At 38.1% G+C, this 17,179-nt stretch overlaps 1 protein-coding gene across 3 annotated transcripts; it reads right to left on the bottom strand.

The window, feature by feature from the left end:
- Positions 1-2,819: 2,819 nt before the first annotated feature.
- Positions 2,820-13,424, bottom strand: LOC125364910 (UDP-glucuronosyltransferase 2B31-like). 3 transcript variants are annotated; one of them, XM_048364690.1, is made up of 7 exons: positions 13,105-13,424; positions 12,701-12,753; positions 11,313-11,461; positions 8,507-8,638; positions 5,933-6,020; positions 4,873-5,092; positions 2,820-3,099 (listed from the first exon to the last, which is right to left on the bottom strand). In XM_048364690.1, exons 1-7 carry the CDS (start codon positions 13,422-13,424, stop codon positions 2,820-2,822), a joined length of 1,242 nt encoding a protein of 413 aa, XP_048220647.1. The 3 variants fall into 3 exon arrangements, with proteins under 3 accessions (XP_048220647.1, XP_048220645.1, XP_048220646.1); XM_048364688.1 differs by having other exon boundaries at positions 12,701-13,424; XM_048364689.1 differs by lacking the exon at positions 12,701-12,753 and having other exon boundaries at positions 11,313-11,457; positions 12,949-13,424.
- Positions 13,425-17,179: the final 3,755 nt, after the last annotated feature.

Below are 17,179 nucleotides of genomic sequence, written 5' to 3'. Positions count from 1 at the left end.
ACTACAGTTCAAGGTACACACACAACCTACAAAAGAATAAACAGAACTTTGTGACTTCAAGATTGTAAAAGTTAAAAGAAAGATTGTAAAAGTTAATGTAAGATTCCTTTTAGGTTTATTTGGGCAATGATCTGAGACCGAATTACCGTGCACTTACATGTTAACTGTGTTATTATTTTACTTTACCTGCTGCTTTAGGATGTAATTAGCAGGCTTGAAAGAAGATATTATATAAGATTTAAACTAATTTTTGGTTATCTATCATTATAGTTTTACTAAGGTTGTAGTAAATGCAGCTTATCTGAAGAATTATTTAAATTTAAACTTTATCTTTCATTTCACTGACTATAAGAAACATAAGGATGAGTTACTTATGATTAAAATTACTTTATATCTTTGCCTTAATTCTGTATTACATTATGGCTTCTCTTAAACTTGGTCAGAATTTCCCAGTCTTTCTTCAAATGATTCTTTTGAAAGCAGTAGGTTAAGACATGCTGGTATAGGAGTTTAGTAAATTATCCTTTGAATTCTCTTTATAATCCATCACTCAATAAAAGCTCCACTAAGTTTTCTTAGCATTTCCAGACATTCTTAATCTGTGATCGAAGCCAAGGACTGTAAGAGGCCCTACTTTTAAAGGGAGACTCCACCAACCTTCCCTTGCATCCCCTAACCCGATCCCCATTCTACTTTCAGTCCCCGACTGACACTGGTGTGAATAACCAGCTTTTTAAAGAATAGTTTGAGGGTGTGCATAAAGTTCACAAATCTGACCTTGGCCCTCAGATCTTTTGCAAGTCTCGATGTTGCTTGTGGGTGGTCTCAGGGGGTGAAAGATATCAAGAACCCAGGAACTGCAGGAGGACACCTTCACAGAAGCAAGGATTTAAAACTGAAAGTGAAAACAGCTGGGGATCTGGGAATGTGGGAGGAGTCTACCCACAGGGGGCTGGTTTTAGCGAAAGGAAGGATCCAGTGTTCTGGAGTGGATCTGCAAGTGCAAGTTTTACCAACCCCCTGGCCCAATCCCTTCTTCAATTTAAGAATATGGCTTTGAACTACCATCTCAGTCAGCATTTACAGACATAGGCACCAGTACCCAGCAACTAAGATCAGTGTTTAGGAAACTAGGATCAGTATTTTTAGGCAGAGGTGGTAGGAATTACTAGGTCTTTATTAAACACGCAGCATACATTCTATCATGTGGGTGTGTTGTTGCGATTGGTGCTGCCCAGGTTCTGATGGTGTGGGTAGAATTTTCCCTCACCCGTAATCGATGATAGGACATTTCATCTCCTTGTATTAAAAGTAAGTGGGATGTTTTTGCCATCTTGCAAAAGTTAGTATTTCATATCCTGTTGAAATACTCCTATAACCCCTCTGTATATCTCCATTGCAATAACAATAAATAAATAAATATACATCTTATATAAAAGATGATTTATTACCTTAATTTCCACTTTCCTACCTCTCTCCTTCCTTCCTTCCTTCCTTCCTTCCTTCCTTCCTTCCTTCCTTCCTTCCTTCCTTCTCTCTCTCTCTTTTATTTTCTTTCTCTCTCTCTCTTTCTTCTTTTTGGCAATACTGGGGTTTGAATGCAAGGTTTCTTCCACTCCAGTCATTTTCCTGGGCTATCAATGTGCCATTTTAGCCAAGACATCAACTCTGATTTTTGCTGCTCGTTTTGGAGATGTAGTCTCATGGATTTTCTACTTGCTTCACACTGTGATCTTTTGGATATTAGTCCCTGAGTAATCAGGATGACAGTTATGACCAACCAGTGTGGGTTTTCTAAAAATAAGTAAATTCTTCCAAAATTCATTGAAGAAATCTATTGTCAATTTCTCAATTTTTTAGCTTTTGAATAAAATTTCATAAGTCATTAAACTATTTTAATTTTTCTTGCCCTAGAAGAAAAGGGAATATTAAACTTGACTTGGAAGTGAGATTTAGAACAATAAACATTATTTAAAAATTCTACCATAAACTCACTGAACATTACAACATAACTGGTGATAGAAACTAACTGATGCATAAAGTGGGAATATATATGTGTGAGTTCATCTAAAGAGAGGGAAAATTGAACAGTTGAGGCTGGGTGTCTCTTCTCAAGAAGTAAAAGGAGGACACAAATATCCAGTTCAATGTTCATAAATGCCTACAAAGACCACTAAATGAGTTGATCAAAGGGATCCCAAAGTGTTTTAAAGAGATAGTGGAAAACAGGAAGATACAAATTTGATTTCAAATTCCATTGAGACATTGCCTTTTGTGGAGGAAGCTGAACCCGGCGCGGTGCCCAACTGGTGGTTCAGAGGCTGCATGCATGGTGAGCAGAGCAGAGCACTTACCTCCCAGCAACAAATGGAAAGTGCCAGTCTTCTGCACAAACCCCACTGTTGAACATTGTATTAGGAAATAATAACATACACACGTTCTTCTCCAAAATGAAGTACGGCAGGCCAAATATATGTACAAGATACAATAGTATTAGGGGAAGGCTTCTTAACAGTTGGTTTCTACAGAAAACTTGGGAACATCAGATCAGAAAAACAAATGGTGGGAATTAAAATTTAGTTCATGATTTTTGCCAATAATTTTCAAAATAAATCTATTTAGATTCATGATAATCTTTGCCAGGAATTTTTCCCAGGGGGCTAAAGCATTTCATTTCTTAAACAGGAAGTGAATCATTGCAAAGGAACTTTGACTTGACCAGGTCAGTTCGTTTTGCCACACTAGGAAGGAATCTAATCCATCACATACTCTTCTTGCTGGAATGATCCACAGGACCCCCAGCTTCAGCTGAGACACAATTAGTCCCTTTTCTTCTTTTTTCCACTTTGAGTGAACTTGCGGCAACAAAAGAGGCAGCATCGTGTGAAGATGAAGATGACAGCGGCCACGCAGGCCAGCAGGAAGCCAATGACATCCAGAGAGTGGTACTGGAGCCAGGTGAGGTCGTGGACAGCTGGGCGGAGGTGCTTGGCTCCTTTGTGGCGCATGACAAACTCGATCCAGAAGACAGCTCGGTCCAGGGGCTTCACGGGCTGATCGTGGTGAATTCTCGATAACCTCATTGCATTCTCTTTGTAGCTAAAAGGAAAACACAGAGACATGCACCTTAAAAGAACTTAATATTCCTGAATATATTAAGCCTAACAGAGGTTGTTTAAGTGCCATATACATAATGCAAGTTAAGTCAAATGGACATGCTACACTAGTGTTTTCATTTGCCTACATTCAATATTTGTTTTTTATAAACACATACTCTAACTGAGCAGTGTTTACTTGAGAAGTGAAGTTTTAAAAGATCTGTCATGTCCTAGGAGGTGAAGTGCCTTCTGATAAATCTCTATTACTGGTCTTCTCTTCTGCTTTTTATTGTTTTTGTGTTTAACCTTGAAGCTAAAATTACTTTTTACATAACTTCTCAAATGCTATTACTTGGCAAAAAGTATCTCCTTTTCAGAAAATGTCGAATTCTCTTCTTGAGCTTGATAACTGTAGAACTGTCAATTTTCTCTTGTCACTTTGCCTCTGCCCATACCATATATTCAAAGGTTTGCTTTTTGACATTTAATTTTCCCTCCCTTTCCTCCTACAATTCATCCCTGCTATGTCATAAAGCTTGCTTTTTATCTTCTTACTGAGGGGGTAGCTTTAAGTCAGAGAGCTTTTAGTTATCCTATTAGCATAGCAACCCTAAACATGGAAAATGATTGTAAGGCCATGTCACATTGTTTATTAGAAAAAATAGTGTGAATAATAATGAATAGTCATATAAAAGCTTCATATAAATTGGAACATGGCTTGAGGAATAGGGTGCTCACCTAACTAACTACAGTACAAACTCCAGTGCTACCAAGATGTAAAAGTTTAATTACTTGAATTAGCGTATCTATTTGCACTGTGCTATGATTGCCCTTTCCAACTGTGCTGTGCTGTGACTCAAGTGGTAAAGCAGCGGTCTAATAAATGTACTATCGTCAGTTTGAAGCTCTGGAAAACCAAATAAATTTCATGATTGTGAAGAGAGAACAAAATGCATTTCTGGCAAAAGATAATTTGATTGAAGCTAGGTTTTAGGGGCTCACACTTGTAATTCTAGCTACTCAGGAAACTGAGGTCTGAGGATGTTGGTTCAAAGCCAGCCCTGATAGAAAAATCTCCTAGACCCTTATCTGTAACCAAAAAAAAAAAAAAAAAAAAATCCAAGAGTGGAGTTTTACAGTGATAGCTTTAAGTATAAAAGCTCAGAGACAGTATCCAGGCCCGGAGTTCAAGCCCCAGTACTGCAAAATCAAAAAACATCAACCAGGGCTGGGGATATAGCCTAGTGGCAAGAGTGCCTGCCTCGGATACACGAGGCCCTAGGTTCGATTCCCCAGCACCACATATACAGAAAACGGCCAGAAGCGGTGCTGTGGCTCAAGTGGCAGAGTGCTAGCCTTGAGCGGGAAGAAGCCAGGGACAGTGCTCAGGCCCTGAGTCCAAGGCCCAGGACTGGCCAAAAAAAAAAAAAAATCAACCAAAAAAGCAAAAAAGGAAAGAAAAATTAAGAAAAGGATGATTAGAATGGGACGTTCATTTCAGATATTCAACTAAACAATTTATTTTATGTTGAAGTTTATTATTTTCAGAAGATGAAGTCATATTTTGAAGAGTCACTGCAAATGTAGAAATGGTCTCACCAATTGCTTAATCTGTGAGATCAAGTGCAAATCTAAAATTGAAAACATCACAGCTAGATAAGATCATTCACATATGTAATAATAAATCTCCTGTGAAAGGGGGTGAGATGCATTGTCATTGATGATACGAATCCTTCTCTAAATGAGTTGCAAATGAGAAGGTAGTTATACTCACGAAGGGTTGTGAATGACGGCCTTCAAGGCATTGAGAAGATCTTTACTTGAAAACGTGGTGAAGTCCAGTCTTACAGCTGCTCCCTTGGCCTTCACCCGGGCAATGTTATCAGGCTGATCCGCAAACAGAGGAATGCCCACCATCGGGACGCCATGGTAGATGGCTTCGTAGACACCATTGGTGCCACCATGGGTGATGAAGACCTTGGTTTTTGGGTGACCTACATTTGGGTGAATTCCCACAAAGTGTGTGTTAGGAATGAATCCAGGGTACAATAATACAGTGTGTTAATTGGGACTTCCCTCCAGTCAGCAGGCTTTTAGCCATGAAACACCATTGAGTTTGAAGTTTCAGAGTAACAAGTACCTAAGTTTATCGAAGAGGAAAGGGAAGACTCCATGAAAACTTAGGTTTGAGATTTGAAAAGTCAAAAGAAGATTGACAAAAGGGGAACAAAAACCGTGTTTAAAAATGTTTTTACAAAAAGATACAGTATGTGCCCGTTGAAAAAAGTCCAGGGGACCCATTGCAGCATGTTCTCGTGAAGAAGTAGTGAGGTGATCAGGACCAGTTGGTAGGGTATGTGAAGCACGCTGTCGTGTGAAGAGTGGTGTGCTGGAATCAAAAGCAATATGGGCCCCCCTTAACTGAATATTGTGCTACTGCCTCTCAAAAAATGCTTGTGTATTTCTCACCATGAAGAGTTCAGAGCCCTTAATAATGCAAGAGAAGATGTCATTTTTCCATGACATCTGAAATTCCTCTGCTGTTGGAAAATATGAGATGGAGGGACATTTGCAAAGTGCCTGAAAAATGAATGTATCTGCAGTTCAGGTGCCCGAACTGAAGATACTTTGATTCTACTCAGAGACAATGTGACTGTGTACCCTCACCTGACAAAAGTGTCATTCATTTATACTGAAAACAGGAAGACAGATCTTGTTATTTTTAGAGGTTTGAGATAGTAACTGTTCAATACATTTGATTCTTATTGATATGCTGTTATTTTTTTTTCTGTCATGTTTTTACTGCTTTTTCCCCCCCGCCCCCCGAGTTTTACCAAGGATGTCATTCTGTGGGAGCCACTTATATAGTCGAGTGTTGGGTCCTAAGGAATCTGGGGTCTTGCCCTCGTATCTCCATAAGACCTGTTAGGTATAAAAAATATTATTCGATATCTCAAATGTCAAGTCATAGCATTCTTGCGTCCTAAGAATTCAAAGAAGAGATGATTCCTCCCCTTGAAGTGAATGCTTTGGAAGAATTGAAGAGATTATCTAGTTGAACATTTTCCACAGGTTAGATTAAGGGATTAAAAGGGCATTTTCATGTAAAAGTATTACCAAAGGGTCTATAACAGAACATATCTACATTTCATAGACTTTAGAGTGAAGTAAATATAATTATTAATATTACTGTATAGTAAATTTGGCATTGTGATTATACTGTACAAATACTCGATTACACATATTTGTTTTATAGAGTTGATTCTAACTCCGATTGTAAGAGTTTTATATTGTATTGTGTTTTTCCCCTTTGGGTCATATTGGAAGTAGTTTACTTGTGTCCATTTGTAGCTTAAGTTATTTATTGTAAGTTGCCTTATTTTATCTGACAAAAGGCAATCTGACAGGTACTTGTGAGAAATAAATTTATTTTAACTATTCCAAGTAGGAAGTTCTTGCAACTTCTTTCAATTCAAATAAACGCTACTCAAAAGAAAAACAATTGAATGTCAATTTAAACTTTTTATAAAGAAGGTGCTAATATAGCTAGAGTTAGAATTTCTTGTTGGTGTTGGTGTTCAGGCTTGAGCTCAGGACCTGGGCACTGTCCCTGAGCTCCTTTTACTCAAGGATGGAACTCTACCACTTGAGTCACAGCTCCACTTCTGGCTTTCTGGTGGTTAGAGATAAGAGGCCCAGAGACTTTGTTGCCTGGACTGGCTTTGAACCTCAATCCTTAGACCTTGGCCTCCTGAGTAGCTAGGATTACAGGCATCAGTCACTGGTGCGCAGTTTAGAATTAGAAATTTTTAAGTATTCAGGGCAATGTAGGATGGAGTGGTGTCAAGGGACGGGGTAGGCAATGATGAAAAGAGAGGTGGAAAATGCAGTCAGGAATGTGGGACAGGCCTGGAAGTCAACCAGCTGGCCCCACCTCTTTCTCAGTCCTGGGGCCACGTGTGGCTAAGATGGCACCTAACGTGGGGCCCGAAGGTGGTTCTGTGGGCTGTGACACCCTGGCTCTTCCTCCCTGAGGGACAGTTCATGCCTCCCCTTACCGTCCCTAGATAGGTGCACACACCTCCCTTTCCTGCTGATCTTTGATCTGATTGGCTACTGTGCCCTATTTAGCTGTATGTACTTCCTCAATAAATGAGATCTTGCGTTGACTTGACTCCCAGGCCGTCTAATTGTCCTCCGGGGAGGGAGGGCTGGGTGCGGGCGGTCTGTAGGCCCTTTCTTTTCTTGGCTCATCCGGTCAGGACATGACTTTCCCATCTCTCCCACAGGTTGGGGGAACGTGGGGGGCTAAAAACCCCGACAAAGAATCCAATGTATATCCCACAAAACTAAGAAGAATAAGAGAGGTGGTAGATAGGAGAGGAATGATTGAGAAGGTTGAAAGGAGTAACATTGATCAAGTTATACTGCATTCATAAACTGCTTTGTTAACGCCTTTCTACAGCTACTTCAAGATAATAGTAAAAGAAAAAAAGAAGAGCTTATTGGCAATGGGTTAATAACAATATGGCCACTGATAAAAATTGTGATGTTGAGAAATTTTGTTCAAATGATTGCTATTAACTTGATGCTAATGTTGATTCTAAAACTACAAAATTTGAGAGATATTTTGAAGAACATCCATTATATATTAAAACTATTCTCATATGTACACTGATAAATAATGACCTGATTTTTTTACTTACCAGCTATTACCATAAATAAATGATTAGTTTTATGTTCCATCTTCCTTGCAAATAATAATGTAACTGCATTTCCAGAAAAATACAACTTACTTGATTAGAAGTGCTCTACACAGACAGGAAACTAAAATATAGTACATAAACACCCAAATTACACAAGTTTATTGAACTATTTTCTATGTGCCAGAAAAGAAGTTACTAATATCTGTTGACAGTTTGGGAGGGTTTTGCTTGTTTGTTTGTTATTGGGTGTTTTTTTTTTGGCCAGTCCTAGAGCTTGACTCAGGGCCTGAGCACTGTCCTGGATTCTTTTTGCTCAAGGCTAGAACTCTGCCACTTGAGCCACAGCACCACTTCTGGACATTTTCTATGTATGTGGTGCTGGGGAATCAAACCCAGGGCTTCATGTATACAAGGCAAGCACTCTTGCCACTAGGCCATATTCCCAGCCCCTAGAGTTTTTTGTTTGTTTGTTTATTTTGTTTTAGTTCTTTCCTATACTATACTTCTACTCTGTTTTAACTCTCCTTTCTCAAGTAGGACAAAGTCTCTTGTGTCTAAAGAAGAGTCCTTGGTGGGAAAAAAAAAACAATTATTTGAGGTTTGTAAACCGATCTGGTTTTTATATAGAAAGTATTGGCCTTCACATCCTTTCTGATTTAACACATTCACCATGTGAGTGGCCACCGTCGGAGGTTAGTTTACCTTCTGTGGAAACTGTGCAAGGGCTGATGCAATTGTATTGGCTCTTTCTTCTGTCAGGTTACTGACCATTGACCCTAGAGAAAACACCACAACACCATGGTCTCCAGAGCTCTGGACAAACTTCTCCATTTCCTGTGAAGTAAGAATATTCTCCATCACAAAAGAACAACTGCAAATAAACACTTTTGAAGTTGTTTGATATCTGGTCTCAACTCACTCATTAACTCCATTTATTTGTGAGGAGATGTATATTATGAAATAATAAGACTATTATGTCTGGTTGTACAAGTGTCCATGCATGTGTTTATGTGTTTGACAGGAAGAAGTGAATTCGAACCCTTGTATATTGATTGGGGTAGATGACCTTAGAAATTATCCTACTTAGAGTCCTACTAATTGTACTAATTGCTAATGTAGATTCCTCCAGTTAGAAGTACAGAGAGTTTGTAACTGCATTTCACTTTACTTACAATCATTACAATTATTTTTCAAAACTTAAGGAAGAAAGAAATGAATGAAGATCATTCACAATACCCCAGAACACAGCAACAGCTTACAAGTACTAGTGTATGCTTTTAGTTATAACCCTAGATGTAAATGATTTTAATTTTCTAATGTAAATGATGGAATCTGAATGTCTATTACCTATCATAAATACTAAAAAATTCATTCAGACAAAGTCCAACAAAGAATAGAATTAAACTAAATGATAGATCAAGTAGACTTAATACACGTACTAGTATATTACAAATCACAGCAACAGAATACATTTTTGTTTATTGAATACCTAAAATATTTTTCCAAAATAAATCACATATTGAGCTAAAACAGAAGGCTAAAGAGCAACTACAAGATATAGTAAAATAAAGTTTTTTAAGTTAGCAAATCATCATAGAATAAAAGTGGTAACTAACTAGAAGAATAAGATTTTACAAGCCCATATGGACTGAGAAATACACATGAGAAAGAATAGTAGAACAATGAGGAAATCAAATCAAAATATTCCCAACATCAAATGAAATGATGAACCCCAAATATTTGTATCTGTGAGATACAGCAATACTAAGCAGAAGTTTATACCTTCTAGTGCCTACATTGAAAACAAAGATACATAAGGAAAATAAATTACCAAATGATAAATCTCAACATTTTAGGTAAATGGGGCCAACAAAACACAAAACGAGTTGCAGCAAAGCTATGATAGAAATCAGAGGAAAATGCACTTCAGATGAACAGAATAACAAGAATCAATGAACTAAAGAATAGACCCGAATAAAGATCAAGTGAACAGCATTAGTTGAAATAATGAAAAGAGAGAAAACTCATAAAAAGTAAACTGGAGGTGAAAGATGACACAATATAGAAAGGATAGCACTGCAATCCTGACAACCACTAGGTAATATTAAACACCCCCCCCCCCACACACTCGCACGTTGCCAATGCTCATGCCTGTCATCCTATCTTCTCAAGAGACTAAGATCTGAGTATCAAACTTCAAAACCGGCCATGTCAGGCAAATCTGACTGGCTTTAAGTGTGAAGTTGGAAGTGGTGGTATGTTTGCAGTCACAGGAATCAGCCTTCAGTGGAAAAGGCAAGTGAGAAGGCAAGTTCCCTGAGTTCAAGCTTTGACACTAGCACACACACACACACACACACACACACACACACACACAGAGTTTTCAAACTGATCTCATACAATCTACAACAATTGGGAAAAACTATAATATTACTATGAACTCTAATAAAGAAGAAATAAAACTTAATTATAAAAACATTACACACTGAAATTGACACAATAGCAAAGCCTCCTGATGAACAAGTCCAAGAACAAACTGCCACATTTATATAAGAATTTTATTGTACTGTATTGTATTATGTTGAGTTGTCTTGTTTTGCATTGTGTTTATGTATTGGCAGTAGTAGCAATGGAAACCTATGTTCATACTTTCTTAGTGTTTACTTTGTTGTAGGGAGTACAGCTGACTCCATCTTGATTAGGGAAACATGATAGGAAATGTTGGGGGGAGTAGATTAAGACAACCTGGACCCCAAATGGCTTGCTTCACTTGTTTGTTGTTTGCTCTACACCCTGTATCAAGGCCCTACATCTGTGCTATGCTTTTACCTTTACAAACCCTAATTTGAGGACTGCCTGGAGTCACAGTTTCAGCTCCCAAGTCTGTACTGCCCTTCTGGCTGGTCAGCGAGATTTTTGCTTCCCCAATAAATCCATCTTTTGCTTGAGACTGTCCCTGAGTGGTAGACTCCTGGGGGGACATGGAATCCCCTTTCTCGAACCCCATAACCCTTAACATCATTGTATTCTTTACGATAACATTTTCACACAATTTTTATTTGCTTGATTCCCTATCCAAATAGACCTAAGATCTGTGTTCAGAATCTGTTTCTACTTCCTGTCTCAGAGAGCCACCCTTTGCCTCTGGTATATTGTGGTCACTTAGTAAATATTCTCTGCATGAATTATTTATTCTTCCTTATGACTTCAACAATGAAGGCTCCATTTTACTAACCATGTTCCCCAAAGATTCCAGTTATTCTTCCATTTTTCTCGACAGTCTCGAAACCTAGACAATTGCAGTGGTATTGAAATACATGAGTCGACAACCAACAGGATACTTGATTGTACCTCTCACATCTAGTTTGCTGATGTAGACCCCTGGATGAGGAATGCAATGTCATTGCAAAAGAAGAGCAGAAAGATGGAGAGGGAGAGAGAGAGAGGGAAACAGAGAGGTAGGAGAGGGGGAGTGAGAGGGACAGTCAGCCAACAGGGACAGGTTTACCTCAGGCAGAGGTTTAGCAGGTTTGCAGTGGAGTCCTCCCACAAATTCAAAATTTGGTAAGAGTGGGCGAGGAAATTCAATATCCCAGTAGGTTCTAATGAGCCATATATCAGCTTTGGCCAAGAGCTCACACATTGTAGTGGGTCTTCCTGAATGGAGAAAAGAATATAATAGAAGGATCATGAAGAAATTTGCTCTGAAATAAAACATGTGACTTCAAGACATTTTGATATTGTTTTAATAAAACATGTTTATTAATAATGACACGTATTATTCTGTATATGTATACATTCTCTCAAAGCTATAAATGTATCAAATGAAAATTTAGAAACATTTTGATCTCCAGAATCAACTAATAATATCACATACATTAAGAAAGCCATGGCAAGAGGTTCCTACAGTTTAACATGAATTTTATTGATCTTCTATTTTCCAGGAAAACACTGGGTTTTTGAAAGTATAACTAAATTCCTAGTGATGCTGCTGAATTTTGTTCATATTAAAAGGCTGACAATATTACTTTATTTCTCTCCAGAGGGAGGGAGTGAAATATAGAGAGTTAGTTACAGTCATTTAAGTTTTCTCTGTTGGAGACAGTAATTATATAATTGTGAAGGAGCGTGCCTAGAACTATAGGTAAGTAATTTCTTCATGAAAAAACTAAGCTAAAAAAGACAGAAAAACTTCCTACTGACACATAGCTTTGGTCATATATCAACTACAATCTTAGAAATATTTAGCTGTAGTCATTAAGATATCTAGTGAGATTTTAATTAGTGTTCTTTTGCTTTTGTTTTTGTATTGATCCTGGGAATTGAACTCAGGGTTGTCCTTGACCTTTGTTTTTAACTTTTACTTTTTCTTGTTACAATACAGGCTATATAGAGAGGGGTTGCAGTTGCACAATCAGGTAATGAGTACATTTCTTTTGGGACAAAATCATCCCTTCCCTCCTTGAGCTGTTTTTGCTAAAGGTTAGTACTCTACCACATTGAGCCACACCTCCATTTCTGACTGCTTGATGGTTAATTGGAGATAAAAGTCTTATGGACTAGCTTTGAGCCATGATTCAGAGATATCAGCCTTCTAGGTAGTTAGGAGCATCTAGCACATGGCGTATTATTCTTTAAATTGAAATAAGCCATGGTAAAATGCATACATAATTCTTTGGTAGAAAAATAGTCAGGAGTTCAAGCCATAGAGTTATTATTTTCTGAAATGTTTCTCAACAAGAGATGGGTAGAGACTTTTAATTGCTTCTAAAATGTAAGCCTTTCCTTTCATTGCTCTGTATTTTCCTCAGATGTTTACGCTTTACATTTACATAAGGTCACCTCAAAGAGGCAGAAAAACTAGGATTAACCATAATCATTGAAGTCATAGCTTACCTAGAACTTCGCTATAAAAGTGGTTCCACTTTTTCTGCATAACTGTTTGAATCAAAGTATCAAAAACTATCCCGGTCATCATGTTCTTCACCCTCTCCATGAATGTCATTCGATCAGTGAGCTCAGACAGAGCGACAGGCACATAGGAGGGAGGGAAGGGAAGTCCTCCACAGTGCTTCTCTTGACTGTAGCCGGGAGTGAAGCGCAGAGTGTGCACAACAGGAATGTCCAGTAGCTCAGCCAGCAGCTCTCCGCACAGAACCGCGGGGTCTATTAGCAGGACGTCAAACCTCGACGCCTGGAGCTTTTGCAGAAGTTTCTTATTCAAAACCATGCCTTTGCAGAACATCTCAAAAAGTTCAGAATATTCTACAAACATGCTTTGTATTCTTGAATAAATTTTCCAGACTGAATATTTGGGGAACTCATAGGTCCATTCATTGATCCAATCTTTGAAATAACTTTCGAATTCCTTTGTATTCAAAGACGTGGTGAAAATCTCAAATTTAAAAGGGGATGGCTTTCCGGACTCCACACGGATGGCCGCCGAGGATGTCAGCACAGTGACCTCGTGGCCTCTGTGCACGAGCTCTTCCAGGATCACCTTCACGTTCATCCAATGGCTGTACTCCATGGGTACCACCAGCACCTGCCCGCCACTGGCAGACTCAAAGCAGAACATCACTGGCATCAGCAGAAGAAGGGAAGTCCAATTCAAAGGCATCTTGTTCAATGTCAGCCTTCCTTGTGTTTGGCTTGCGTATCTAAATGTTTTCTCCCTTACATTCGTGGATCAGTCAATGCAGAAGTTAATGTGTAACTACTTCTTTTCATTGCTCCATAAAGCACGCACAGGACTTGGATGAACCCAGGCTTGCTTATATACTATCTCTTATTTTTTCCTAAGAGTCGTACTCCAGCTAAAAGTGAAAGATGTTGGTTAAATGTTATTTTCCAGAAGTGTCTGCCACGTCGTGGTGTGCCTAGAGGACTTTCACCAGGTACTTGTATTGTATACTTTACACTTCCTTATCATTAGGGTCATGAGCAAAAAGTAACACTTTATAATGGACCACACCTCTTAAACAGCCAAGCACGGTGGCCCAAGTCTGAATTGATGTAAATGTTACAGCTGCCTTATTTTGCTACGAGGACGACTATGTATGGGCAAGCCAACGCCATGGCTCCCTTCTGAAGACAGAATTCCAGTGGGTCCCATAATCTATAGTGATGGTCTTGAGGAAAGCCCAATTCTCTGTCTTAGGGAGGAGTTTTGAGGTTTTACTTTTTTATTAACAGCAATGAAGTAGAGATACAAAGAAAATAGAGTACATATACATGCCACTTAAGAAAGCTATTTTTTTTCTGGAGAATTATTTTAAGTTTGCCCTATGTTTTATTTCATTGGTTATGAAATTAATGCAGATGAGTTGCTTATTTTTAAAAATATGCTTTAATTCCATTCCCCATTAGGGCTTATCTTTTAAGCTTTGTCACAATCTCCCAATGGATCTACTGTTTGTTTGTTGTTGTTTTTTTTGGCCAGTCCTGGGACTTGGACTCAGGGCCTGAGCACTGTCCCTGGCTTCTTTTTGCTCAAGGCTAGCACTCTGCCACTTGAGCCACAGCACCACTTCTGGCCATTTTCTGTACATGTGGTGCTGGGGAATTGAACCCAGGGCCTCATGTATACGAGGCAAGCACTCTTGCCACTAGGCCATATCCCCAGCCCCAAGGATCTACTGTTGATTTTAGGATTTTTTGATGTTGGAATTTAGACTTTCAGTAAAATTTCCTGTGAGTTCTATTTAGAAGCCAAATGTACACACATCTGGTTCCCTGTTATAAGGATTTATTACTTCTGTCCTTGTTTAGGTGTGGTAGCTTTTTATTCCTAACTGAATAAAATAATTGCCAAATTCATGTTCTAGTAAGATGTGTTTTACATGATAAGCTTGCACTACCATGGGGAAATGTAAACTTTTACTGGCGTAATCTAATCAAAGTTTTATTAGTCATGCCACTCCGCTCATGGGATTCTCTACTTGGAGTCATATGAGAAGTGTTCTCACCTCACATCTCAAATTAAATCTGCTTTATTTAACATTATATTTTATGATCTTTAAGTAGTTGCCTACAGGTGTTACCATTCAACAAAACAATTTTATGGATGTCATGTTTCTTGTTCAATGTCACCTCTTTCATGGTTTGTTTTCATCCTTCTCAACCAAATTACTCCCTTCAATTTTCTCCATTTCACAGAATATACATGTAATATTATGACTACATTCTTTTGCCTTTCACTTTTAAAATGAATTATAATCTATGAAATAAAAATCTTATGTTACTTTTCAACACAAGGACCTTTGGTGGACATGTGAAACCAGAATCCCATTTTGGACTTAAGATGTAAAAATTTTTATTTGAAGTGAATAATTGTTCAAATGTTAAGAGTGAAAGACAGTCAACATTGGTGTTGGTGGAAAACATAAAAGCTACACTTTAGTGTAGCTGAAAACTACTCTTCCTTTAGATCTAGAAAGTTCATGATCAGCTTTACCTTTTCTTTTTTGTTAATATTTTACCCTTATTAATCTTTATTCCTCTTTATCTGAGAGCCAGTTCACATTTACCTTTAACCCAATAAGGAACTTATCAGTGTTCTTGGACTTTGCTGATTGACCTGCATATTTTTTTTTTTTTTCTTTTTGGGATGCTGGTCCAGGAGCTTGAACTCTGGGTCTCCATGCTGTCCCGGGGCTTTTATTACTTGAGCCACAGATCCATTTCCAGCTTTTTAGTGGTTAACTGGAAAAAAGAATCTCAAGGGTTTTTCTGCCCAGGCCACAATTCAAACCACAATACCCAGAACTCAGCCTCGTAAGTAGTTAAGGTTATGGGAGTTTGCTGGAGGTGCTTTGCTGGTCTATATTCTTAGAATACAGTCAAATACAGAATAGGAAGAACCAATTCCTGTTAAATGTAGAACTATATCAAGTTTCAGGCATCTATTATCCATTAGATTTTCTAGTAGTAGAGCTGGGTGTCTGTGGCTCACCCCTGTCTGTAACCCAGCTACTCAGGGAAGCTTAGATCTGAGGATCTCAGATGGAAGTCAGCCTGTAACTACAAAGCCCATGAGGCTCTCATCTCCATTAACAAACTACCAAACGAGAAAGGGAGTGGTGAGTCAAATGGAAGAGTGCACCAAAGCTTAGGGACAGTGCCCACACCCTGAGTTCAAGCTGCAGTACTGACAAAAGTAAAGCCCAGACAGGATTTTTAGTAGGGGATAGAGACACCATAATAGCTCTGAAGACTACATTCAAGAAGAGTTTATTTCAGCCCCCTTGTGAATTTTGAGCATTTAAGGTTGAACCTAATCCAGATTCTTGTACAGCGCAGAGATTTTGCATTTGATAAGAAGTTTTAGCTATAAAAGCACTTGAACATTATGGTTTTCATTATTTTAATCATTAAACAAGTGATATATTTAGGTCTTCTACAAGAAAGATGTAATATTAGAAATGGCAAGAAATTCAATACATGACCTAAAATTAAGAAAAGTGAGAGAAAGGGTAGGGTCAGAGCAGAAGGTGAGAATGTTAAAATGGGTGACAATGATGAAGAGGCACCTAAAGGATTCCTAAACTGCTTTGTTGAATAGAAACTTCTTTGTACAACTACTTAAAGATAATAAAAATAGTCTTAGAAATAAAAAGAGTAAGGGCAACAGTGAGTTTTAATTTGGATCATTTGTGCCATGGACATCTTATATTCATTATTGATACATTTTTTGTATTTTTTGCAGAACTACAATACCAAGTGGGATTAGTGGGATTAGTGTTATACAAGCACAGTCATCTCCATAACCCACTAGTCTAGATTCCTTCATCTGTTGCATGGACTCTTGTACCAGCCTTCTAATTATTTTCCCTTTTCATGGTCTTGTCCTTGGCAGTTAAATATCGTAAATGAATTTGAGATTATTCTTTTTGTTAAAAAAGAAAACCTGATCCCTTCTCTTGTGTTGGATGCTTCATTGCTTCAATTTGTCCTGGGCTGATGCTTCATTCTCCTCGTAAGTACCTGGTTCAATCTTTGCTCTCCAGTTCTACTTCTTTCTTTACTAAGTTTGATCCTGTTTAACTTCCCTTGAATTTCTGGGAACTGTCCTGACTTACTACTTTTCACTCTGTGTCTTCCTCTCATATTATGGTTTAATCACTGTGTAGGCTGCAAATTATGTAGGTGGAAAATTAATCATGAATGAATCTTGTATATTTTCTATAAATTATCCTGTTGTCTTTCCTTGCAAAAATGCATTTTAAGCAGTATTTTTAATTTCAGTAGTATGTCTATTCAAATAGAAAATTTTGGTCAAGGTAGTATACAGCTTTTTTAAACTTATATTTTTATTATATTTAGGTGGTTGTGCAAAGCTCATTCAATTAAACATATCAACACTGGAGTACTATG

Source organism: Perognathus longimembris, chromosome 16 (assembly GCF_023159225.1).
Source record: "Perognathus longimembris pacificus isolate PPM17 chromosome 16, ASM2315922v1, whole genome shotgun sequence".
Lineage (NCBI taxonomy): Eukaryota > Metazoa > Chordata > Mammalia > Rodentia > Heteromyidae > Perognathus > Perognathus longimembris.
The sequence above is the reverse complement of the archived record's forward strand: the minus strand, read 5'-3'. Positions and strand labels throughout refer to the sequence as shown.